The sequence below is a fragment of the Haliotis rufescens genome, unplaced genomic scaffold (genome assembly GCF_023055435.1).
Source record: "Haliotis rufescens isolate VD_foot unplaced genomic scaffold, xgHalRufe1.0.p SCAF_31, whole genome shotgun sequence".
Lineage (NCBI taxonomy): Eukaryota > Metazoa > Mollusca > Gastropoda > Lepetellida > Haliotidae > Haliotis > Haliotis rufescens.
The window spans coordinates 2,556,812-2,582,118 of record NW_025964013.1 but is presented as its reverse complement, the minus strand read 5'-3'; the positions used below and the strand labels follow the sequence as shown (position 1 = coordinate 2,582,118).

Genomic DNA, 25,307 nt, shown 5'->3' with positions numbered 1-25,307 from the left:
GACCTTTGACGTTGTTTCTTTGCACTTCTGTTAATATTGGCATGTTGTTCAACTGTCACTGTTCGATTGACCAAGATGCCAGGCAATCAAAAATCCTGCTCTTTAACACCGTTCATAGCGCTGATGTACGTGCAGTACGTGAAGCTCCATGGCCCTTTTGTTGATGCACAGGGTGCGTTTTTCCGAATCGTACGTGTTTCCTGACTAATGGTTTGCATGTCCTTGTTGTGATCATTTTGATCCGGAAAATTTGTCACTGACACTATAACACATTAAACTTCTTCATTTTGCACCTCTTGGTCCGCTAGTTTTGCTTTAGGGCCAAAAAATTCCGTATTGCGTTTCTTTTTTTAGGAGTATACGAACTATCGTCATATCATTGGCGACACCGCTTTGTAAAAGGCTTTCCCTTCTTTGTGACTTTGCCAGCACAGTGCCGAGGACTGCCAATGTGGGATGAATAACATGGTGTACCATTTTCACCTAACGGATAAACTGTCATCAAACATCACTATGTGGAGACACGGAGTCATTGCCGGCGTCGACTGTGTCGAGACGTGGTACAAGGGCAAGGTTACCGTTAGACACGATCAAAATTATGTGGCAACATAAACAATAGTGTCCACGCAATTCTTATCAGTCTTCTTACGGAACATCGACGTAACTCTAGCCTCATCTATTTGATAAGGACTTGCGAGTTTCTGTGTTGCTCTTGCGAATACTCTATAATACACAGGTCCAACACACATCAGGACAACAGGTATGCTGTTTCTCTTTCTCATAAAGGGTTCGTTAATGAAGTAATGCAAATTTTATTTGAAACTTTGTGTGAATCCGCCAAAGGAAATGTTGTTTGTGTCACATTGATGGAATTAGAAATGGATTTCTTTAATAACTGAGGTGAGGTTTGTAGACAGTTGTATGTGTTTGATAATAATCACAAATACATACTTGTAATTCTTCGTGTCCTTGTTGAGAAGATTTAAATACCTTATACCAATCAGCGTCAATCACGACACCTTACCCTTTCAAACGATTATGCATCTTGCCAATCATATGTATATTACAAGCAAGCCCATACCATACGAAGCCCTTGTGCTGCTAGTTTCTTCTACAATGTTTAATTTATGTTTTAAAGGGAAAAAAATCACGTATACATAAGTGAGTAGAATATCACTCAATTTGAATAGTACATCAGGTTTACACTGTTGTGTCACCGGAATACAGGGCGGAGACCCATAATAACTATGATTCTAGCAATCCTTGGATCGTAAAAAGGGATCATTAAAGGGAGGTGTTCCTAAGAGCTAAGAGTGTCGTAGCTTGACACATGTAATTACAGAGACGCGTGGCCCCTTCGTGCGTCTCGAGTTATTCTTAAGGGTTTTTCTGCCCTTGTGTTGGGAGGGGGCGATATTGGGAAAAAGTCAGGAAACGTGGTGTCGTGGCACTGGATTATGTCATCCACACTCGCTATCACTGAAATGTCTGTCCCGAACCAGATCGTTTACAGGCCGTCGTCGTGTGGCAGGAGCATTGCTGGTTGCGGCGTTAGGCAACAAATAAGCACATAAATTGTTGGATTAGCAGGTAATACGGGTGTGGCAGGCAATGCTCGCTCTTTTCGCGAGTACTTGGTGTCGCCACTGTTTTTTCAGTGATCTACTCAGATACTTTTCATCACTTCGTTGCCTTTTGATGATTTCCATCTTTACCTAACAATGCGATGATGTGAGTATGAAGATGATTATGATGACCAGCATATCAATTACATAAAGTTCAAATGTTGTGAAGCTGCGTTTGCAAAATCATGGAAAGCACGTTCAACAATAGAGTAACGTGGTGTCTGGAATCAAATAATTTAATTTCATTATGCAGTGTGGTTTACGAAAGATCGAAGTACGGATGACCATATAGTTTGTCAGGTTGATAAAAATGCAGTCAATTTGCAGTGTGATCTTGTTCAATCTAGAAATAGCGTACGACACAACACGGAAACACTGGTAATAATTTACATGACCTTAAAAAGTCTCATTGTAAGTCGTAGTTATTTTTGTTATATGTTCGTTTGGTTTGAAGGGCGTCGGATCATTATACGCAGGTTCAGCGTGTCCTACATAGCAATATTTTTTTCTGTCACACTACTTACAATCTGTCGTATGTTACTTTGTTTATCATTATATAGACGGGTCGCTTTTCGTTGACGATTTTAGCATATCTTGTCGTCGTAGAACTATACAGTCAATAGAAGGGCAGTAACAGTTATGTCCTAACAAAATTCAAAATTGGGCAGTTGAAAACTTTCTCTTATTCACCCTCTTCGAATAAGACTAAAAATTGCAATTGACGGTAGATGCTACATCTGAGATGTCATGCAAAAGAAGATGTGCGACGATGTTATAGTAGGTGATCTAACTTTCGTAGCTGGCGATTAATAGACCAAATGGGCGTCCTTGTATGATAGTGAAGTACTAAGCCAGCACGAGCCAGCGCGCACGTAGTGTTTTAGCTCTACTCAGCGCTAATAAGCGGTGCTATTTGGTGTGTGATTGGATTAATGTAAGGTTGGATTAAGGTGAGGATTCTCCTGTAAACCTGACAGAGGACGTTTTGTTTCGTTATTAGATATAAATCCACTGATGCTTGAGAGGAGGGGTTGTCGCATTCATATTGAGTCGCATTCTTGGCTAGGGGCCAGCGGTCGCATTCTTTTGGAGACGCATTAATTTCACGTTTTACAATATTGTAAGCCTCCTCCAACCTGTTTTAAATGTATTCTGCAATATTTTAATGGGTGTGTACAGGTTTGTATATGCTATAAAGTCAAACATGATACCTATAAGCTATGTGAATTGAAATCCGAATTCACATATTCATGTATATGCTATGCACATGCACAAATTATTCAAAATACGAACCACCTGTTTTCTCCATATCTGTTAAATTAACCCCTTTAAGTACTTTCCTATCTGACAGTCTTCACCGTTAACATCTAGTGCATGAAACAGTCCAGCTGAAACCTGTAGCCATAACAATAGGCACACCAGCCTCAACATGTCGCCATGAATATTGATGTCACTGTTCATATCAAACCTATCCATGCACGTGGAATGGCCGTTGTTGTGAGATAAGGTGTCGGAATAGATGGACTGTTGGATTGGGTCAACCTACACTAGATCTTCCAGCTCAGTGTTCAATTGGAACCATTTGCAACGAAACATTGCGGGAGTACCACGGCTGCTGATCAAGGTATGTGAGTCAGAGTCACCATATTTCTGAAAGTTTATCAAACTGATTGCTCCAATTCGGGGTTAAATCATGACCAACATCGCTGTGACATAGAGCCCATGAACATATTTAATATTTAATGCTGGTCTGATTCGAAACATTATTCTGCTTTACGTTCTTTAAAATACTGATGGTAAAAACAAACTTTATAGAAGTAGCCACTGAAAACATAAGATGTTTATTTTGTGAGTTGATAACATTTATCTTTAACATTTCAGATTTATAGTCCATATTCAAGAAAGGGATATATGTTGATCTTAACTTGGAATACTTGTTACACTTAAATGAGACATGGAATTCATCTTCAATTTCACCTTTCTCACAATCGGTACAAACACTGTTAACAACATCAATATCTGTCGATTTACGACACATATTTACTTTAAAATTATGTAATGAGATTCTAAATTTACAAAACGATCTTATTAATGACTTGCCTGGTAAAACAGATATATGCATTTCCTGTTGAAGATGTGTCTTTAGGTTACTATAATTGCTTAGATAATGCGAAGATGAAACAGTTTTGCACCAGTTTTGTGCAAATGTACCTTTCACTCCCTGCTTGAATATTCCCATAAACACTTGAATGTTACCAATTTCCTGTGCAATCCACACAAAAGAAAAAACACATGTAAATAATAAATTTCTAACTTCAGATTACCCAGTTATGTTTACCTATATCATCTAACTGCTTTGACAATTTATAACATTAAAGGGGATATCTACTTTATTCCATTCTTAGTAACTTTATCCAGTATTTAACTATCACTGACATTGATAAACATATTTAAGTAACAGTTATAATCTTCTCGTATATAAATGACGTATGTTTGTAAAAATAGCAAACAAGCAGTTTCCCTGAATTCATTACTCATTACAAATACCCCATGGTGCTATTTCGGTTAAAAAGCGACAAAAACATTTTCATAATCATAAGAAATATCTACTGCAAGCAGCGTCTCCATTGCATGATTCGGACGATATCATAAACAGGTGTAAATGAAGCACTGTCAAATAGCGATGATACCATGTGTTCGCGACCAGGTGAGCGTATCCTGACCCAACGGTGGCACAAACACACACAAAGGCAGGCCAATTGTTCACAAGAACATAACACATGTCATTGTAGATGTTATGACATATGAAAACAGTACAGCAACACAATGCTGTATTTAATCAGGCAAGGTATGAATCACTATACCAATTACATGAGAGTAGTGACATTATCGAGTAACTGTAAACTACACACTTAACTTACACACACTACATTGCACCATATGATGAGGTGTGTTCAGATGAGGATTGCAACCCGTCATCGTCTTCAAATATACATATGTTGATCGATGTATTGATTCGAGGATGGGAAATGTATTTCTCTGTAAGTGTTTGACAATGAATATACCACAAAGACTAAAGCATTGTTGCCTGATCAGATTCCACAAATATCACACGCAGATTTTATCTTCAGGTGACTCTTAAAAGCGCCAGTATCGATTATCTATATGATGATGATAAGAAGAATTCTTACATGTTTCGCTAAAAAATCAAAGGCGCCGAATCTTTTTTATCCGGCGTACACTTATTCTAGTTACGCCACTATGGCCTGACATATCCTTGGTGACATCGTTCTTTTATTACTGTCAAGCAAAATAGCGTAGCCACATCAATTATAGACCGGTGAAATAGTTTCTTTAAACTTGTCGAATATTTGAATGTTATTCCCTGAGAATAAATATGGCAAGATGATGTCAATCATGTATGATACCGCAGGGTTTTCCCCAACAAATTCAATCCACTGGGTTGTGTCACATCTGTACGAGTCGGGCGTTGGTGCACCAGAACTTAGGCCTGCCTCTCGACACAGATATAAGCAATCCTTGACGAGCGCCATAAGCAGTCTGTGACGTGCACCAGTAGCTCGATGTGGGTCATTTAGCAACATACTGCAGTTGAACAAAGCGACCGCTGTTGCTCTTCCTCCGCCATGTTCGTACCACGGTGACGCCACATCACGCCCCAGGCCGTCGGTTACGGTATCTCGTTGTGCATCCAACTGGTTAAACACAGAATTTCATGTCTTTTAGTTCCTGCAGTCTGCTAACATTAGTAGGGGAAACAAAGTTGCAACTTTTACGCCAGCAAACTCACAAAAACAAGCGACACCGAACTTCGGCCATGTTTTACATGATTGTTAGTTTCGAGTCACGTTATTACACTAAATCTAAAAATCATTAAAAATACATAAATATAACTCATTATTATTGCTTCATAGGGTTATGGATAATCACACACTGAACGGATAATAAAATGTGACTTCAACCATATGTGACCAATTTAGTCGTGTTTTATTAGATTTAAAACGTACTTGGTCTCTTAACAAAAGGACTCAGAACTCAAAAACCATAGGAGATGTCTTAACCAAACTTGGCACATAGATAGGTCTAGTGGTGTACTGGTGCCTTTTGATAGGTTGGGATTTTTATGAAAAATTACTTTTCGAGTTTCCATGGCAACGAGTTTGACTTAGACTGAAAATGGCGGTAGTGCTTCTTCCCTATGTTATATTGGCGCGGGATATGAGTATTTCATGCTTGTTACAACTACTTTTGCGCCCAATGGAATATGTCTCGGCAGATAATCGAGAATGATTATTCTCGGTAGTTGACTTTTTTATATACTTAATTACAACGTTTCTTAGAGAGTTACTTTTGTAAAACACACACTTTCTTCGCAGCAATTGGCATGCCGCCCGAACGCTCAATGTAGCATTACGTACTACCAATATTGCTGACCGTCACGTTGTTCATACTCTACCTTCTGCCGACAGATCTGGTCCAGAATGATGGCGTCGTCCCAACCCGGCTACGGCACAGTCGACTACGTGGTGTTCTCCTTGCTGCTGCTGCTCTCACTAGCTATAGGTGTCTTCTTTGCTGTTCGATCACGTCGTCGTCAAACCACGTCGGACTTTCTCCTCGCCGGCCGGAAAGCCCCGTATCTCCCTGTAGCGATGTCGTACCTCGCAACGTTCGAGTCGTCCATCATGATGCTGGGCAAGCCATCTGAGACTTATGTGTATGGTTCGCAATGGTTCCTGTCCTCAGCCGGGTTTGTTGTCGCTCAAATCTGTGCCACTTTCATGTTCGTCCCCATGATCTACCGACTCAATATCACAAGTATTTACGAGGTAATACACGAGACTGGTGATTTTGTTACATGATCCTGAACAATATATCAATTAGTTCTGTTTTGTTATTGCTGAAATAGCTCACCCGTGAGGATCCCGGTTCGGAGAGGTCGTAAGAGGGGACAATGCTTGTCGCAAGAGGCATCTAAGGGGATCGGGTGGTCAGACTCGCTGAATTGGTTTCTGAATGTCATCATATCCCAATTGCGTGGATCGATGCTGATGATGCCAATCACTGGATTGTCTGGTCCAGATTCGATTATTTACAGACCGCCGTCATATAGCTGGAATATTGCTGATTATTTTACAGACCCTTGATAGAACAAAAACTACGAACAGCCTACGAGACTCACGTGCTGAGGTCACCGGTTTCATTGAACCGAGTTCACGACTGCAGGCGATATTTCACCTCCGATACAGATTATACATTTGGGAGTTTTTATTACAGTTATTTAATTAAAAAGCGATGAGTTGGTTTATAAGTTGAACAAACCATTTCTCCTATACATAAACGCAGCATGAATGAGGCACTTTAGAAGTAGGGAATGCTGTGAAAGGTCCCGTGGATTATTCCCGGAAAGACTTATGTGTAGTAAAGCGTATGACAGCACAGTATTTCCCCGTGAACCTTCATTTCGATTGATGTAACTCTCCTATATCTGTATTCCCAGTACCTGGAAGTAAGGTTCAAGTCGAGGCTAGTCAGGATGATTGGAGCTGCACTCGGAACCATGCAACAGGTAACACTTGAATAACACCCGGATAATTCAGTTACTTTGTTTTGTATTGAAGACACTCATCACTGTGAAGTTTGATTCCTCAGTTGGACGCAATATTGGGAAACCCTTCTTGGTATGGGCTGCCGCTATGTGGTTGGAATATTGCTAAACACTCACTCATTCACTCACTCAGATTATTCACTCAGATCATTCACTCACTCATTCAGATCACTCACTCACCTACTGAACTCACCCACCCACAAACTCAATCACTCACTTGAAAAAAACACTAACTCCTTCACTCACACGTGTCTGTAATTATGGTGTCAAAGTGGATATAAAAGGAGGTTTCTTATTTGCAGATAACCTATATCGCCATCGTGATCTTTGGTCAGTCGCTGACACTGGAGGCTGGTAAGGGCAGCGCGAAACTTAGATATACGATTTCGGTTTCGTTAAGAAACAGTTTACTGGCAAATCTGTATATATGTATCAATGATGCTTTGTCTCGTTCACAAAATGTTCATTTTTAAAACCTCACTGATGCAAGATATCTATTTCCCAAAATGCAGATGTCGTACTCAGACGAAATGAATAATAATTTATTTTTTTTTAAACTAGGCTTGGTCAAATGACAGGACGCTGTGAAATGAGCTACACTAATCACACACCTCGAAATCTTCCTATTAGGAATCAACGTTAACTATGATTTTCTATAATTATTATTCTTTTGAATACATCAAAATGAATGTCTTTACGTTATCATTGATCACGTATGCCATCCGAGAACTTTCAAGCAGGTCACTTTACCAATCGCACTTACGTTGTTGACGATGACCTTTGCGTTTGTTTCAGCCATCGGAATGCACGTGGAGACGTCTATGCTGGTGTCGACTGTCCTCGCCGTAGTTTACACCTCTCTGGTGAGTCGTAGATTTACCTTGTTATGAGATCCTTGCCGTTATTTCTACCCATTGTTGTTCTGTGCAAATATACGAGTTCTACATGGAGATTGTGGAGGCCAAAATTTATTGTCCTGTAATGCGTCTATTTTGATGTCGATTAAGGCGGTTAATATGCTGAGCATAGTTCCCCCTAAGTATGTTTCTAGGTTTGTCAGCACCATACCCGTGCTCGTGGATTTCACCTAAGTGGAAAACGTGTAAGACCTGCATCACTTCGGGCTTTCCTCCCTCATTAAGCTGACAAGCCATGATATAACTGGAATACTATTAAAAGCGGCGTTAAACACAACCTACACACACTATTTTGCTCGAGGGCGGAGAGATAGCCAAGTGTTTAAATCGTTCAATTCGCTCCCCACGGCGAAGACACGGGTTCGATTCTTCACATGAGTACGATATATGAAGCTAACATTTGGTGCCTCTTGTTGGGTTTTCGTTTAAATATTGCTAAAAGATTATATTCCCCCGCGCAGTCACGTAACGCCTCAATTGGTAATCACTGTTAAAGTCCCTCCTTGTTGGACCTGTGACACTGCAGCATTGCATTAATGTAACGTTATTATTATCACTGTTGTTGTTGTTGTTGTTGTTGTTGTTGCTGTTGCTGTTGCTGCTCCATATTTCCATAATGTTTTCTTTCAGGGAGGAATGAAAGCTGTCATCTGGACCGACGCGTTCCAGTGTGCGCTCATGTTCATTGGCATGATCGCCATCATCATCAGGGTGAGTGGCTGATGCTGACATATGGTTCACACTGCCCTGTTGTTGTGCATGCTCTGTTTCAGCTTTAGATTTGTGCATAAGGATTCAGAGTAACACAACACTCTCCACTAGACTGTGTGACAAAAGGGATGACTTCAACTTTCCAATAGCCAACTTTTCCTTCATGTCGAGCATTAATCCAGCAGCTCCAGCCTCTGGTGTTTACATTTCACAACTTTTGAGATACGATCGGGCAGGCTCTTTCTACCAAGATTTCAAAGAGCGTTCTGTTGCCCAGAAGTTGTTAGATCAAGGCTACAACATCCAAGGCCTCAATAAAGCTTTCAAAAGGTTTTATGGTATACACTTCCAAATGTGATGCACCAGTGACAAAAATGATGCCCGATGCTATTCCCTATTTTGACTTAAACCATTTGTTCCCGTGCTTTTTCAGTCGAACAATTGATTTGCCTTTGCATGTGTTTGTGACGGGTACCATCGGTGGTGCAGGATACACTCACCTTTTTGAAAGCTCCTGGTGTCACCACTATTTGATAGTGATTCAAAAACACATGAGTATGACATAGTTGGAATCGAACAATTAAGTCTGCTTTATGCATATATTTCTCATGAATATGGAAAGGGTCAATGTCAATTTAGTGATGCTCATTGTTCTGGCATTGTTTCTTTAAGACCGCCTCCGTTGTTCAGACGGTAGAGCGTCTGCCCTGAGATCTGAAAGTCGGTGGTTCGATCCCCTGACGGAGTCATACCAATATACGTTAAAAGCGGGGCCGTGTTGTCACCCTGCCTGGAGCTTGGCATTAAGGAGATAAAATAAGGACTGGTCGCCTCGTAGTCAGTGTACTGTGTCTGAGTGCTGTATCTACGTTAAACTAGCCACGGTATCTCAGCTGGCTGGCTTCATAAAACCGGCATTAATCCGGAAGAGTACGAGCACACACGCACGCACGCACGCACGCACGCACGCACGCACGCACGCACGTATGCATATCGTTGTATCGTGACTGTGTTGTGTCACGTTCAGTGAATGTCATGCACATGCCATGTTGCAGGGATGTGAGGTTGTTGGTGGCGGCCACGAGGTCATGGCACGGTCAGTCGCAGGTGGCAGAGTGAACTTCTTCAAGTACGTAACTCTTTGTTTTTTTGTTTTTTTGTTGTTTAACGCCGCATTCACCAAAATGCCAGCTATGTGACAGCGGTCTGTACATAATCGAGTTTAGACAATCCGGCGATTGACAGCATGAGAAACTGTCCACGAATTTGGTATACGATGACATGCATCAACCAAGTCAGCGAGACTGACCACCCGATCCCGTTAGTCGCCTCTAACGACAAGCACAGTCGCCTTTTACGGCAAGCATGGGTTGCCGAAGACCTATTCTACCCCGGATCTTCGCGGATCTTGCCGGGTTGTAATTCTACGTCAACCATGACAGATGCTATTGTAATAACTTTAACGTTGGAGGTATGCAGCATAAAATACCAAGGGTGCCACGTGTTGCCCAGTCGTCGTAAGCTGTTTGTTTGTTTGTTGTTTAACGCCGCACTCAGCAATATTCCAGCTATATGACGGCGGTCTGTAAATAATCGAGTCTGGACCAGACAATCGTATGATTAATATCATGAACATCGATCCACGCAATTGGGATCGATGACATGTATCAACCAAGTCAGCGAGCCTGACTACCCGATCCCGTTAGTCGCCTTTTACGACAAGCATAGTCGCCTTTTACGGGTATGGGTTGCTGAAGACCTATTCTACCCCGGAATCTTCACGGGTCTCGTCGTAAGCATCAGAATTTGTTGTAAAGATTTCTGTCCCGTTGTGCCCGAGTGCTATTATCGAAGGTTCGAATCCTTAATTCCTTTTAGCCCCAAATTGCTTGTGTAAAGATGTTAAATTGATAAAACGTCTAATACTTGCATTACGTCCCCTTGGTGTTGACAGGCCGTGATATCATTGGAATAACGTTTAATTCGGTGTTAAACCTAAATCATTCACTGTAATACAAAGAGTGAGAAATCAGCTGTGCTGGAAGAGCTTGTGAAATGGAAATATCTAAACTGAATAAGAAATAACATTGTTATACATGGATATAAATATAATCATGATTCGATATGGATGTAAGAGAGGGAGAGAGAAAGGGGGGGGGGGGGGGGTGTTCGTGATTGACATACTGTGTTTATTAGTTCGTGATCTTTTCTTTCAGCTTTGACCCCGACCCCACAGTTCGACACACCTTCTGGGGACTGTTTGTGGGGACAATCTTGAGGGAGTCCGCATTTGTGTTCAGTCAGTCTTCAGCGCAGAGAGTCAGCTCCACATCTTCAGAAACACAAGCCAAGAAGTACGTCTTTTCACATGTACAGGGGCATACACTTGCACTGTATACATAGGATATATGCGACTCAAAACCAAAGAAAGACACTCACAAATGATTTAAATATCCATTTTGCAATGATGATGTTTAGTGTTAATGGAATGATCATATACTATCGTGAAGGATCAGCGTACAGTTACCTATCTCGTCGCATTTATGTTAGTGGACAACAGTCACGGTCATAGAAATCGTAGGATTGACAAATACGCTCACCTTTTCGCGAACACCAACGCGAACCGCAAAGCACCACGGTAAAATAACAATATACAGTGTTATTCATACAGCAGCTAATGAAGGGCAGCCAAAACATCGTCTTAAGCTTCCCTTGGTGTAAGACAAGTCGGTTCATACCAGTAGGTTTCATCTGAAATGATGAACAGTTTAAGTATATCAATCGGTTTGTGTATGTGACGGGTACCACCCGAAGGGCAGGATACGCTCTCCTTTTCGCGAACACCTGGAACCATCACTATTTGATGGTGCGCCATAAACACATGCTCATGATGTAGTCGGTTCGTACAATGGACTCTGTAGAGATTGCCTATGTGTATGGACAGGGTATTGTAAAGCTTGTATAAACTCCCCCATGGTCATGGCTGACAACTGACGCAGGCTTCCAGATCCATCAGCAATATTACATGCAACCCTTCTTCTATCCTAGAATGATGCTTGTGTCTGCGCCGGCATTTCCCTTGATGACGGGGCTGGCTTTGCTGATGGGACTGGTGGCTTATGCTTACTATGACAAAATACAATGCGACCCATTACAGTCGGGACAGCTGTCTAGCCCTAATCAGGTGATAAGAATGAGTGAGTGAGTATGTTTTTTAGCCGCTCTCAGCAATATTAAGCAATATCACGGCGGGGGACACCATATCGGGAATCGAGCACAGGTCTTCGGTGTGAAGAGCGAACGCTTTAACTATAGGCTATCATTAAGTCATTAGTAAGTGATGTTTGTGTGTGTGGCGGGGTTGGGGTGATTTGTTAAGGTGGCGTTACACTCAACTCACTCAATCACTGACTTAATCGATTGTATTATAGAAACTTAAGTTTGTTTAAAACGGGCAGACGGTAACCCACTTACCAACATTTATCATTTCCCTTGACTATAATTTCATGAACTTACCGTAGATGAGGGATTCCTTACTCAATCCTTTGAGAGCCACGCCATGTTTTAGTGGAAACTATTACATGGTGGTAACGTTTCACGAGTACACCTCTCTCTGTCAACTCTTACCTGAAACAAACACATCGATATCTCGTGACGAAATATCAAATATACCAGTGCATATTACTATCTGTCGTCTTGTAGATTATTCTCCTGCTGGTGAAGGATTTGTTCTGGGATATACCAGGAATGTCCGGGCTGTTCCTTGCATCTCTGTTCAGTGCTGCTCTCAGGTACGTGTCTTCCTGGAATGTCCGGGCTGTTCCTTGCATCTCTGTTCAGTGCTGCTCTCAGGTACGTGTCGTCCTGGAATGTCCGGGCTGTTCCTTGCATCTCTGTTCAGTGCTGCTCTCAGGTACGTGTCTTCCTGGAATGTCAGGGCTGTTCCTTGCATCTCTGTTCAGTGCTGCTCTCAGGTACGTGTCTTCCTGGAATGTCAGGGCTGTTCCTTGCATCTCTGTTCAGTGCTGCTCTCAGGTACTTGTCTTCCTGGAATGTCCGGGCTGTTCCTTGCATCTCTGTTCAGTGCTGCTCTCAGGTACGTGTCTTCCTGGAATGTCCGGGCTGTTCCTTGCATCTCTGTTCAGTGCTGCTCTCAGGTACGTGTCGTCCTGGAATGTCCGGGCTGTTCCTTGCATCTCTGTTCAGTGCTGCTCTCAGGTACGTGTCTTCCTGGAATGTCCGGGCTGTTCCTTGCATCTCTGTTCAGTGCTGCTCTCAGGTACGTGTCTTCCTGGAATGTCCGGGCTGTTCCTTGCATCTCTGTACAGTGCTGCTCTCAGGTACGTGTCGTCCTGGAATGTCAGGGCTGTTCCTTGCATCTCTGTTCAGTGCTGCTCTCAGGTACGTGTCTTCCTGGAATGTCAGGGCTGTTCCTTGCATCTCTGTTCAGTGCTGCTCTCAGGTACTTGTCTTCCTGGAATGTCCGGGTTGTTCCTTGCATCTCTGTTCAGTGCTGCTCTCAGGTACGTGTCTTCCTGGAATGTCCGGGCTGTTCCTTGCATCTCTGTTCAGTGCTGCTCTCAGGTTCGTGTCTTCCTGGAATGTCCGGGCTGTTCCTTGCATCTCTGTTCAGTGCTGCTCTCAGGTACGTGTCGTCCTGGAATGTCCGGGCTGTTCCTTGCATCTCTGTTCAGTGCTGCTCTCAGGTACGTGTCTTCCTGGAATGTCAGGGCTGTTCCTTGCATCTCTGTTCAGTGCTGCTCTCAGGTACGTGTCTTCCTGGAATGTCCGGGCTGTTCCTTGCATCTCTGTTCAGTGCTGCTCTCAGGTACGTGTCTTCCTGGAATGTCCGGGCTGTTCCTTGCATCTCTGTTCAGTGCTGCTCTCAGGTACGTGTCTTCCTGGAATGTCAGGGCTGTTCCTTGCATCTCTGTTCAGTGCTGCTCTCAGGTACGTGTCTTCCTGGAATGTCAGGGATGTTCCTTGCATCTCTGTTCAGTGCTGCTCTCAGGTACGTGTCGTCCTGGAATGTCAGGGATGTTACTTGCATCTCTGTTTATTGCTCTCTCAGGTACGTGTCGTCCTGGAATGTCAGGGCTGTTCCTTGCATCTCTGCTCAGTGCTGCTCTCAGGTACGTGTCTTCCTGGAATGTCAGGGATGTTCCTTGCATCTCTGTTCAGTGCTGCTCTCAGGTACTTGTCGTCCTGGAATGTCAGGGATGTTCCTTGCATCTCTGTTCAGTGCTGCTCTCAGGTACGTGTCGTCCTGGAATGTCAGGGCTGTTCCTTGCATCTCTGTTCAGTGCTGCTCTCAGGTACGTGTCGTCCTGGAATGTCAGGGATGTTACTTGCATCTCTGTTTATTGCTCTCTCAGGTACGTGTCGTCCTGGAATGACAGGGATGTTCCTTACATCTCTGTCCAGTGCTGCTCTCAGGTACGTGTCTTCCTGGATTGTCAGGGCTGTTCCTTACATCTCTGTCCAGTGCTGCTCTCAGGTACGTGTCTTCCTGGAATGTCCGGGCTGTTCCTTGCATCTCTGTTCAGTGCTGCTCTCAGGTACGTGTCTTCCTGGAATGTCCGGGCTGTTCCTTGCATCTCTGTTCAGTGCTGCTCTCAGGTACGTGTCGTCCTGGAATGTCAGGGATGTTCCTTGCATCTCTGTTCAGTGCTGCTCTCAGGTACGTGTCGTCCTGGAATGTCTGGAATACCTGAAAATCATATGAGTTGTAATCCCTGATATCTCGTGAAAGGCTTGCGGCGACGCATGCGATAATCAGCCCCAAAACAAATTATATGTTTGCTCAATAATTAGATGCTGACGGTCCCGACATTGCAGCTCGAGGGAGCCTACCCTGCCTCATATATGTCATGGTTACTACAGGTCCGACACGGTACTCATAATGGCGCATGTTGTATTCCAGTACCATCAGCTCCGCCATGAGTAGTTTCTCTGCCAACATGTGGCGGGACTTTCTCCAACCCTACCTGCCCACTATGTCGGAGAGAAGAGCTGTCATCGTTGCCAAATTAGCAGGTGAGCAATCTAACGTGCGATACATGACAGCCTGGGCTAAAATAGTATTTTACCCTTTTTGTTGGCACTATAACATTTGAATGACATCCACAGTCACTTGTGGATGTTTAGTCAAGCTTAGCCAAAACACTAAACGTTACCAGCAACATTGGTGCATTGTTAGAGGTGTGTGTTTTGTACCATCCTTGCCCACATGCTTGAACATGTGGACGTTTAGTCAAGCTTAGCCAAAACACTAAACGTTACCAGCAACATTGGTGCATTGTTAGAGGTGTGTGTTTTGTACCATCCTTGCCTACATGCTTGTACAGTTACTGTTTTCAGGAATTGGTTCACATATCCCGGTAGGATAAATAATATGTGTCTGATTGACATATCATGGTAGCGCAGTTACGTACCTTTGCTACCATGGTCTGCTAGACACGAGATCGAATCCCGTTTTATGATTCTTGGTCTATCAAACTGTTTATCCGCTCTGGAAAGCGCTAAAAAATCTAAGTATGCCTGTTAAAAAATGGTGTAGCTCGATCATTTTATTACCGTCTTCGCCACGCTTGTGGTTTTGACACAGAGGTCCACCCATGGTACGACCCGGAATATGTCGAGGGCGTCTGTTAAAAAATGGCTGTATTAATGTTTATATGTTGTTTCACGCCTGACTTAGCAATACTCCATCTATATGACGGCGGTCTTTAAATAATAGAGTCTAGACAAGACAATCCAGTGATTGATATGTGCATCGATCTACGAAATTGCGATACGATGACATACATAAACCAAGTCAGCGAGTCTGACCCCCGATCCGGCACAGCATAGTCGACTTTTACGGCAAGCATGGATTGCTGAAGACCGGATCTTCACGGGTCCTGTATTAAGGAATTACGTTTATGAAAGAAGTTGCGTTTGTGTATATAAAGACAAGAGTAGTCGTCTAGAAATATGCGTTGTGATATGAGTGAATTGCTGCTGGAAGCGACGTTCACTATATACGATAATAGGCTGGCAAATTGGCAACATTGTATAAATACCTGTCAATGATAAATTTATGTTGAGGTGAAAGCATAAATCTTGTTTATCGTTCAACTTTGTTCTCAACTTTATAACGTATCAAATACAGTTCCACTCACTCACGCACCATAACGGTCACTCACTTGTCAAAATACTAACTGTCAGCAGTTTTATATGAATCCTTGATTCTGCCTATCTGTTTACATACCAGTCGGACTCTCAACATAACAACATCCATATAGGCCAAGGTAAATGGGATCACTCCGCTAATGGAAAATGTATAATGCTCCATTAATGACGTCGGTTTAACATTTTTGTATGACATGTTTGATCCCAGTCATGGGGCAGCATGTTTATAGCTATTTGTTTTTAAAACAACAAAATACGTTATGACCTTTTTCTGGCATTTAATTTCAACACAATTGGAATACAAAAAATTGCCACAGAAGCTTTTAATTCAGTTGAGTAATTAAAACTCCTTAAAAAGGTAGAGACAGAAACCCAAGTTATAATTACCCTTTGACTGACTTTCACAGTCACTGAAATAATGTCGATGCGACGTTAAATTTTACCTCACTCACTCACTCACTCACTCGTACTTTCACAAAATATGTTTTTGTCATTTTCCTTTATTTCACTTGACCGACAATTAATAAAAGTTATTAAAACTTACATGTAAACACGTTTTATACTTTAATATATTAGACTTTATTCTTACACTCCAAACATTCGGTCGTGGGAAAAATCAGATAACCATGAAATTTAAAAAGATCTAATGTAAAAGTGAACGCGACCAGGCCTTTTCCACATTCATAAGACTTAAATGTTGAAATCAGAGTCCATTGTACGATTCCGACTACACCACAAGCATGTGTTTAGGGATCACTATCAAACAGAGATGATACCAGATGTTCGCGACAACGTAAGCGAATCCTGACACACCTGGCGCCCCAACACACTTAAATGCCGCCTTTTTATGTTCTCACTTCTTCAAGACTTACGAATGTGGCACCTACTATGTACCTACTCTCCATTGTTACATAAGCAATAAATAAAGTTGTGTACCAAATAAATGCAGTTTTACACTACTGAAAGCTGTTCAATATATTCCCTTAAGGATGCTATGTAGAAGTATATGCTGTGGCTTTGTTCGAAATGTGCCTCTGTTCACCAAGCAGTCAATATGTACCCGGTAGAATGAGAGTGGTTGTCAACCTTCTACCGCCTAACAGGCAGTCTAGGTTGTATACTCCCCAGGGAGCTGAGAATGATTGATGAGTGCACACTGATCCAGTGACCGCGGTCTATAATCGCGCTTTGATGATGACCATGTATGGTGTGAAAATATGTGCGATATAAATAGCCTTGTAGTAGTAGTAGTAGTAGTAGTAGTAGTAGTAGTAGTAGTAGTAGTAGTATCAGATTAAAATAAAAAGTGCAGCAAAGAGGGTTTGGGTGACCCTGGCACAGTCAGACTGGTTAGACTCATCATCGGCTCAGGGCCCTTGCCCCCCTCTACACGCAGCACAGACAGCGAATGGGACTTCTCTCAGGAAGCGCTGCCTAGTCAAGCCCACCGAGAATGTTTCGGAAAATGTGAAGACTCCCCATCACTGCAGCCTTCTGCATTACCCAGATTGTCAGAAGGGATGTATTCCTGGTAGCAAACCCGGGTACTCTCACAATGTCAGTCAGCAGATTGGGAGGTACCGAGCCTAAGGCAGGGAGAACAATGGGGAGTCGGGCAACTTGGTACTTGGGATGAAAGCGTGACATTTCGCGATCGAAAGCGAGGCCTGCATATTTGCCATGTTTTTCCTAAATCTTGTCAATCACATTAGTGTCAAAAGGGACAGAAAATTCAATGATATAAATGATTTCATTGGATTTATCAAAAAGGACAAGATCAGGTTTTTTGGCCTGAATACGTCTGAGGCTGTATACGGGCCTATTCCAAAGGATTTTGTATTTATCATTTTCCCTCTACATATTCTGGGTCGTACCATGGATGGACCTCTGTGTCGAAACCACAAGCATGGCGAAGACAGTCATAAAATGATCGAGCCACCCCATCATGTCGCTTAAGATACCGTGTCTGTGCCAAAGCTGGGCATCCACTCACAATGTGTTGGACAGTCTCATTAAATTCTTTACATAATCTACATTTCATATTTACATTTTGATGCAAAATCACACATTGACGGTTTCGAGTTGGAAGTGACTGGTCCTGAGCAGCAAACAGATAGCCTTCTGTTTCACTTTTGAGGCCAGACGACTTCATCCAGGCGAAGGACTCTGCGGGATTGCGGATCTCTCAACACACTGCACATAAACTAGATGCAGTGGTCGTTCCGATAGCCTCTCCCTGAAAACTGCGTCTGGGCCGACTTGATATGGCACTTCGCTTGGTTGACACTCATTTTTGTACCGTCCAGCAGTACAGAACCATCAACAAAATCAACACCGACATTGAGATTATGTCCCACATCCTTGGCTCGTTTAAGAAAACTGTGGAATGCCTTGTTTTCACCATGAGTCTTGACATGCTTCACAAGAGGATTATCAGACAAATAAATCTGTGCAATTATTATTATTATATATTATTATTATTATTTCAGTGGTGTTGTGCGGTGTACTGTCCTGTGGTGTCTCCTACGCCATCATGTCGTTGAAAGTCACAACATTACCACAGGTTAGTCATATATAATGTACATATTTCTTATGAAAACATTGTATCTGATATTTGCGAAGTTAACAGTTTAGACACATGTTATAGTTTTCCTATCATATTATACCTGATGACACCCATTACAGTTCCGCCTCGTTCTTATGACGTTTAGATATCAGATAACCTTCCGAAAAAGTGAAAGACAAACTATTGATAGGACTTATGTCATGACATATGCCCAATGGTAAACGATCAGTGAGCTACAAGGTAATTTGTTGTGCCATATGCAGTAATATAACATTCATTATTCACATAACATTGTATAATCATACAACATAATATGACATGGAGATTACGTTGCTTGTTGACAGATAATCTTCACTGTAAGCACGTTGACGTACGGACCTCTCAGTGGGCTGTTCCTCCTGGCAACGCTGTGTCCTTGGGCCAACTTCAAGGTGAGAATCAGCTACATACCCGTGGCCTGTCAGGATCTTATCCCTGTCAGGTTCGAATCCCAGACTGGTTCTGATTATGATCCTCACTGTGCCAATGCCATACCCATGCCATACCCGTGGCTTTCATCAATACCATACCAGTGGATATCATCAACACCATACAAGTGGCTTTAATCAAGTCCATACCAATGGATATCATCAATACCATACACGTGGCTTTCACCAATACTATACACGTGGCTTTCATCAACACCATACCCGTGGCTTTCATCAATACCATTCCCGTGGGTTCCATCAATACCATACCCGTGGGTTTCATCAATATCATACCCGTGGCTTTCTTCAATACCATTCATCAATACGATACCCATGGGTTTCATCAAAACCATTCATCAATAACATACTCGAGGGTTTCATCAATACCATACACGTGGCTTTCATCAATACCATACCAGTGGATATCATCAATACCATACAGGCTTTCGTTAATACCATACACGTGGCTTTCACCAATACCATACACGTGGCTTTCATCAATACCATTCATCAATAGCATACCCGTGAGTTTCATCAATACCATACCCGTGGGTGTCGTCAATACCATACCTATGAGTTTCATCAATACCATTCTTCATTATTATAATCCTAATTACATCTTGCTAGTTTTCCACCACTCTGTGTATCTACACTGTACTTGGATCTGGGGCCTTTATACTGAAATGCACTGGTTACTTTTGGGTGTAGATACCATGGTGCTCAGGAACTGTAGGATATATACATCATAGTGCTCACATATATACACTTATTTTAGCACTATGATATTATTATTAAATTTCCTTGAGGGTCTTTCAGACTGAAAGAAAACCATGCAGTAATGTCGGGGTGTAAACAAAACTCAACACTGTGCTAATGCCCTTGGCTATCCAATTTAAACAAGGAACAAATTAATGTCCATCCCATTGTCTGTACACATGATCCTTGTTCTCACGACTGTTTCATGTATCTTCATGGAATTGCAATTTTTACCCACTCGTATTCAAAGTTACTTTATTATTACATTTAAGATTTTTTTTTTTCTCTCTCTCTCTCTCTCTCTCTCTCTCTCTCTCTCTCTCTCTCTCTCTCTCTCTCTCTCTCTCTCTCTCTCTCTCTCTCCTCAACGTCTGGCTCTGTGTCTCACTATCTCCCTCTGTTTCTCTGTCTCTGTGTGTATATCTGTCTCTCTCCCCTCTCTCGCTGTCTCTCCCCTCCCCCTCTATGTCTCTCTCTCTCTCTTTCTCTCTCTCTCCACGTATATAAAGTGTAAGCGTGTTACAGGGGGCGGTGGCAGGCTGTGGCAGCGGCATTGTCGTCACCGGGTGGATCTTCATAGGCGCCACCTTCTCCAAGGCAATCAAGGCGACGCCCTGGTTGCCCGCTGTCTCCACTGCTGCCTGCTCCAACTCCACCAACATGTTCAACACAAGTGCAGACAACATGACGGTGTTGGGAGACTACGTTACGACATCTCCAACTACACCAGGGTCGGCCATGGCGTGGAAAGATAACGTGTAAGACGTAGTGTACATATAAGTGTGCTTCCCCTACACGGAGACAGATTGTGAGGGTGGCATTGCAGGGGGACTCGCACAGCTGGAACCTGCACTGCCAGTAAGCGGACGATCGTCTACCCGGACGAGTACCTCTGTCGAGTGCGCTTTCGATGTTTTCGGGTTGGTTAAAAGAGATCAACTGATTAGCAAAACATTTTCTTAAGACTGTAAAAAATGTATGTTCTTTCTTGTTCACACGAGAAGCGATTGTGATTCTTAATTCATGAAGTATTATTTTCTTCGTATTGTCTCGAGTCACGCTACGTTTGGTGGATGAACACACGGGAAATATTGTAATACGGGAAATATCACTTTGAGAAATAGGAATTACACATATAGAACACATATGCCTTTCACGTGAATTAACCTTAACATGTTTCTATTTGCATTTCTTCTAGGACGGGTATCGCGAGAGTATACCTTTTGTCATACACATGGTATGGTGTTGTTGCTATAGCAACGGTGATGCTCGTGGGCTCCATTGTCAGTTTGATTACAGGTACGCATGTCCTTAACAACATGGCTGTGACGTATCTCTTGGCAAATCGTCATTCGTTTCATTGCTATCAATTTTATCAATAGTATTATGCGTTTGTAGTGTTCTCGGTAATCTGGGTGCATCAGTATCCTTCACACCACGGATGCAGCGGCGAGCTCTTATATGCTTTCCTCTGCACTGTTTGACGACATGTTTGACCTGTGAAGTTCCGGGTTAGGTCTTCAGATCCCAGTTGCGTTGATCGATGCTCATGATTTCAATCCCTGGATCGTCTGGTCCTGACTTGATTATTTGTACAGACCGCCGTCATATAGTTTAAATATTGCTGAATACGGCGTAAAACAACAAATAAATAAACAGAACTATTGACGATATATTTGCAGGTAGCAATACGAATGACCCTGTTGACCCCTCTCTCCTGGCAACGTACCGACTCACGTGCGGCCGCAAACATGGCGGACCGGACAAACAAGCAACGATACAACCCGACGCCGTAGAGGTCACAGAAAAGGTCAAACAGAATATAACTCTCGTATAAGACAATCACACTCAAATCTGTCCAATTTAATTAAAATCGGACATTTTACTCAGATACGATCATTTGCATGAAGATTTGTATGAATGAGAATGGCTTTATGCCGCTTTTAGCAATAGTCCAGCAATACTACGGCGGGGGACACTAGGATGGGCTTCAGCCATTGTACGCGAGAAGGTCGGGGGAAATGTCAGTACCATTGAGCGAAGTATTCACACAAGCATATCTCATTTCTGTTTCCCGATAACAAACATAACCGGGCAGTTCCGAATGCAAAATCATAATCTCAATTTCTATCATAAGAAAAAAAGGGGAACACTTGATTTATGACAATGATTTTTGACGAAGATAATAATGAAGATGAAGTTTAGATATGTATCTTATATATAGACAAGTATATTTTAAACACAGACTTAAATAATTGCAGACGTTCGACCCTTGAGATAGAGCAGCAGTCCGGTCTGCGCCATGTACGAGATCCTCCTGGTCAGTCTCGCGTCTATATGCCTTACTACTTTGAACTTGTATATCACACAGTAGAGCTTTCATCACAACCGTACAGTGCTGCATGGTTTAAACAACTTTCAAGAATATTCAGAAACCCATGCTTGTCGTAAGAGGCGGCTAACGGGATCGAGTGGTCAGGCTCGCTGACTTGGTTGATGCATGCCATCGTATCCCAACTGCGTAGATCGATAAGTATATAAAGTGGTATTAAACATATTTCTTTTTTTGGCACTTTAAATATATCTAAACAGAAATCATGTATTGTTTGTGTATCTCGAGTGTTCATTATATTTATGAATATGTTTACTGCACTTTCATTTCCGATGTATTTACAAATTATATTTTTCCTCTAATAGAGGTATATGCTTCACATACAGGTAAACATGAATTTCATCTTCTATGTACAATTTGTCATTAAGCCTCCAGTGAGGCCATAGTTTTGAATGGTATGGTACATTTGTGTATATTCCTGTCTGTCATAAGTCCAACATCACCACATCTAAATTTTGGGGAACACATTCTCAAATGTAAAGGAACAGAATTGCGTATACAGTTTTCCACATCCAAAAGTGTATTAGATAACAGGTAGTTGGAACATTTATGAGTGTGTTGTGTAGAATACAGGTTTTGAATAAGATTATCAAGGAGTTTTATTTTAGATAATTTTATAAAAATGTTAATTTTCCCAACTTCCTGTCTTATGCATACAAAACCAAACCCAAATTAGAATACGTTTGATATGTGGAGCCCATGTGACTCTAATAGCATCATCAAGAGATTTTAACATTAAATAACATTGGTGAGGTAGCCTATTTCTGTCTCGAGTGGAATCAGTTTATTTCAGTTTATCATCCAAAACTGGCTCCCACAGGAGATATCGCTTGGGTGAGATCACTCGTTGATATACTATTATTTGATATCAAAAGACACTCGGATTCTCTGTATAAAGGCCACATGCCCAAGTACATAGATATATGGATTACTTACAAAGTGTGATACAAAAAGAAGATGAAAACCTTTCAAAATAGTACAATTAGAATATTAATAACGAATAAGGTAATCACAAAGTATCGTTAATGTATTTAGCGCATCGTGACAAGGTTTCAATGTTACATTAGTGCTGCAAAAATATATTTGTCTGCAAATATCATACAATTGGCATACTAACATAAAAGACCCGTGAAGATTCCGGGGTAGAATAGGTCTTCAGCAACCCATGCTTGTCGTAAAAGGTGACTAAAGGGATCGGGTGGTCAGGCTCGCTGACTTGGTTGATGCATGTCATCGATCCCAATTGCGTGGATCGATGATCATGACATTAATCAGAGGATTGTCTCGTTCAGACTCGATTATTTACAGACCATTGTCATATAGATGGAATATTGCTGAGTGCGGCGTTAAACAAGCAACCAACCAACCAACCAACCAACCAACCAACTAACATGAAATGCAACTCTGCTATAGTACATTTACAAAAAGGACAAAACATAAGGTTTCAATCAACTCCCATCAGGTGTACTGTAGAGGGTGTGTTTGTGTTTTGTGCAGTAGTTGTATTGATAAGAATGAATCGTTGTCGTCAAGAAGGGTTCACCTGACGCGATCTTTTCAGGAGCTGCCCTCGGGACTTCACACCCAGATGTATCGTTATGGAGTAAATTTGATTTAAATTACATTGGAAACGTCAAAAAATATGCAAATAAAAGCCACAAAAAACGTTCCACATTCATGAGAAATATCTTTATTTTCCTTTATTCTGAATCTCTGAAAGCAATCGTTACTATACTTACATACACAGAGTTAGGTCTGGGCTGGAACGGACACTTAGGTGCTTTCTCATTGGTTACAACTTCCATTTGTCATGTGTCACATCCAAAGAAGATGGGCTGCAGTCCTTGTGTACTGAATATTCAGCGAGACCTACAAACCTGAAAACACTTTACGTTCATCTCCTGTTTCACCTTCCTCACTTTCATTTACAGTCTGACCTTGCAACGTCACAAGAATGTCACCAGGACTCATTCACCAAGACTGGCTCCCTCCCTCTGTATGATACCAGAATATGACGAGATACTACTATACGGCCAGCTGTGTTGTATCCGAGACATTCCTTCACGGAGGTGCTACCGGCAGAACACCTGGTGTCTTCATGACATTTCATACTTATCAATGAGAGTAGTTTATTTGTCACTTCAATTTCATTTCATGCAGCTGATATAGGAGTGTGATCTCCCTGACACGTGCACAGGGCGACCATCCTCTGTAGGATATTGTTATAGGACATTATATTACGCCAACGCCAGAGTAACTAATCAGTGCGATCCGCCGAAACAGATTCCATAGGGTATTTAATACAGAATAACGGTGAATTATATTAACGGATCACCGAAAATCAGTGATGACACCAGGTGTTCGAGAAAATGGATAGCATGTCCTGCCCTACCGTCAGTACCGGCCATTCAGACAATGTGCGTCAACAGTAAATGTTTGTGTGTAGCCTGACCTTCCATACGACGGCCGCGTGTAGGCAATCGACCAGACAATCAAGTGATGGACCAGGAAAACAAGTGACACGATGGCGGATCTACTGATTTTGCTTAAACTAAAAACGATATATTGATTTTTAACCAGTGTGCAGTGTACGAGTGCAGAGATTCTACTGTTTATATGTAAAGATAACTTACAAGAAATATGTTCGTTTTATCCACTAGGGTAGCCTGTTTGACACACTACAGACGATCTGATGTCGTTCGATAATGGTCAAACAGCCAATTCCCTTCCACTGATTAATCCACCTGAACTAGGAATAAAGGAGACCAGTGACACCGCCTCACCTGTTTCATTATAAGTTATGTGCATAAAGAGTCGGATCCAACTTTCCAAGAGCAATATTCCATCAGCTTCAACCTTAGGTGTCTACATTTCACAACATTTGACATACACTGCAGATGTCTAAGAGCGATATACGACTCTTTCTCAAATGTTAGTTGGTAAAAGTTGCGATATTCAAAGCGTCACTAATGCTTTCAAAATGAAGGCATTTCAAAATTAGACGCATCAGTCACAATTTAGCTTCCGATGCAATTCCCTATTTTGACTTTAACCATGCGTTCCCGTGTTCT

At 42.1% G+C, this 25,307-nt stretch overlaps 1 protein-coding gene across 3 annotated transcripts; it reads left to right on the top strand.

Annotated features, from left to right (window-relative positions):
- The first annotated feature begins 595 nt into the window (after positions 1-595).
- LOC124136769 (sodium-dependent multivitamin transporter-like) lies at positions 596-25,015 on the top strand. 3 transcript variants are annotated; one of them, XM_048380611.1, is made up of 17 exons: positions 596-760; positions 6,116-6,475; positions 7,147-7,215; positions 7,557-7,608; positions 8,050-8,117; positions 8,802-8,882; positions 9,938-10,011; positions 11,099-11,236; positions 11,931-12,066; positions 12,585-12,673; positions 14,806-14,918; positions 18,545-18,618; positions 18,966-19,052; positions 20,370-20,602; positions 21,043-21,143; positions 21,527-21,654; positions 24,168-25,015. In XM_048380611.1, the coding sequence occupies exons 2-17, from the start codon at positions 6,128-6,130 to the stop codon at positions 24,249-24,251; spliced, it is 1,875 nt and encodes a 624-aa protein (XP_048236568.1). In that variant the 5' UTR covers positions 596-760; positions 6,116-6,127; the 3' UTR covers positions 24,252-25,015. The 3 variants fall into 3 exon arrangements, with proteins under 3 accessions (XP_048236568.1, XP_048236569.1, XP_048236567.1); XM_048380612.1 differs by lacking the exon at positions 596-760 and adding an exon at positions 1,578-1,731; XM_048380610.1 differs by lacking the exon at positions 596-760 and adding an exon at positions 2,976-3,249.
- The last annotated feature ends 292 nt before the right edge of the window (positions 25,016-25,307 follow it).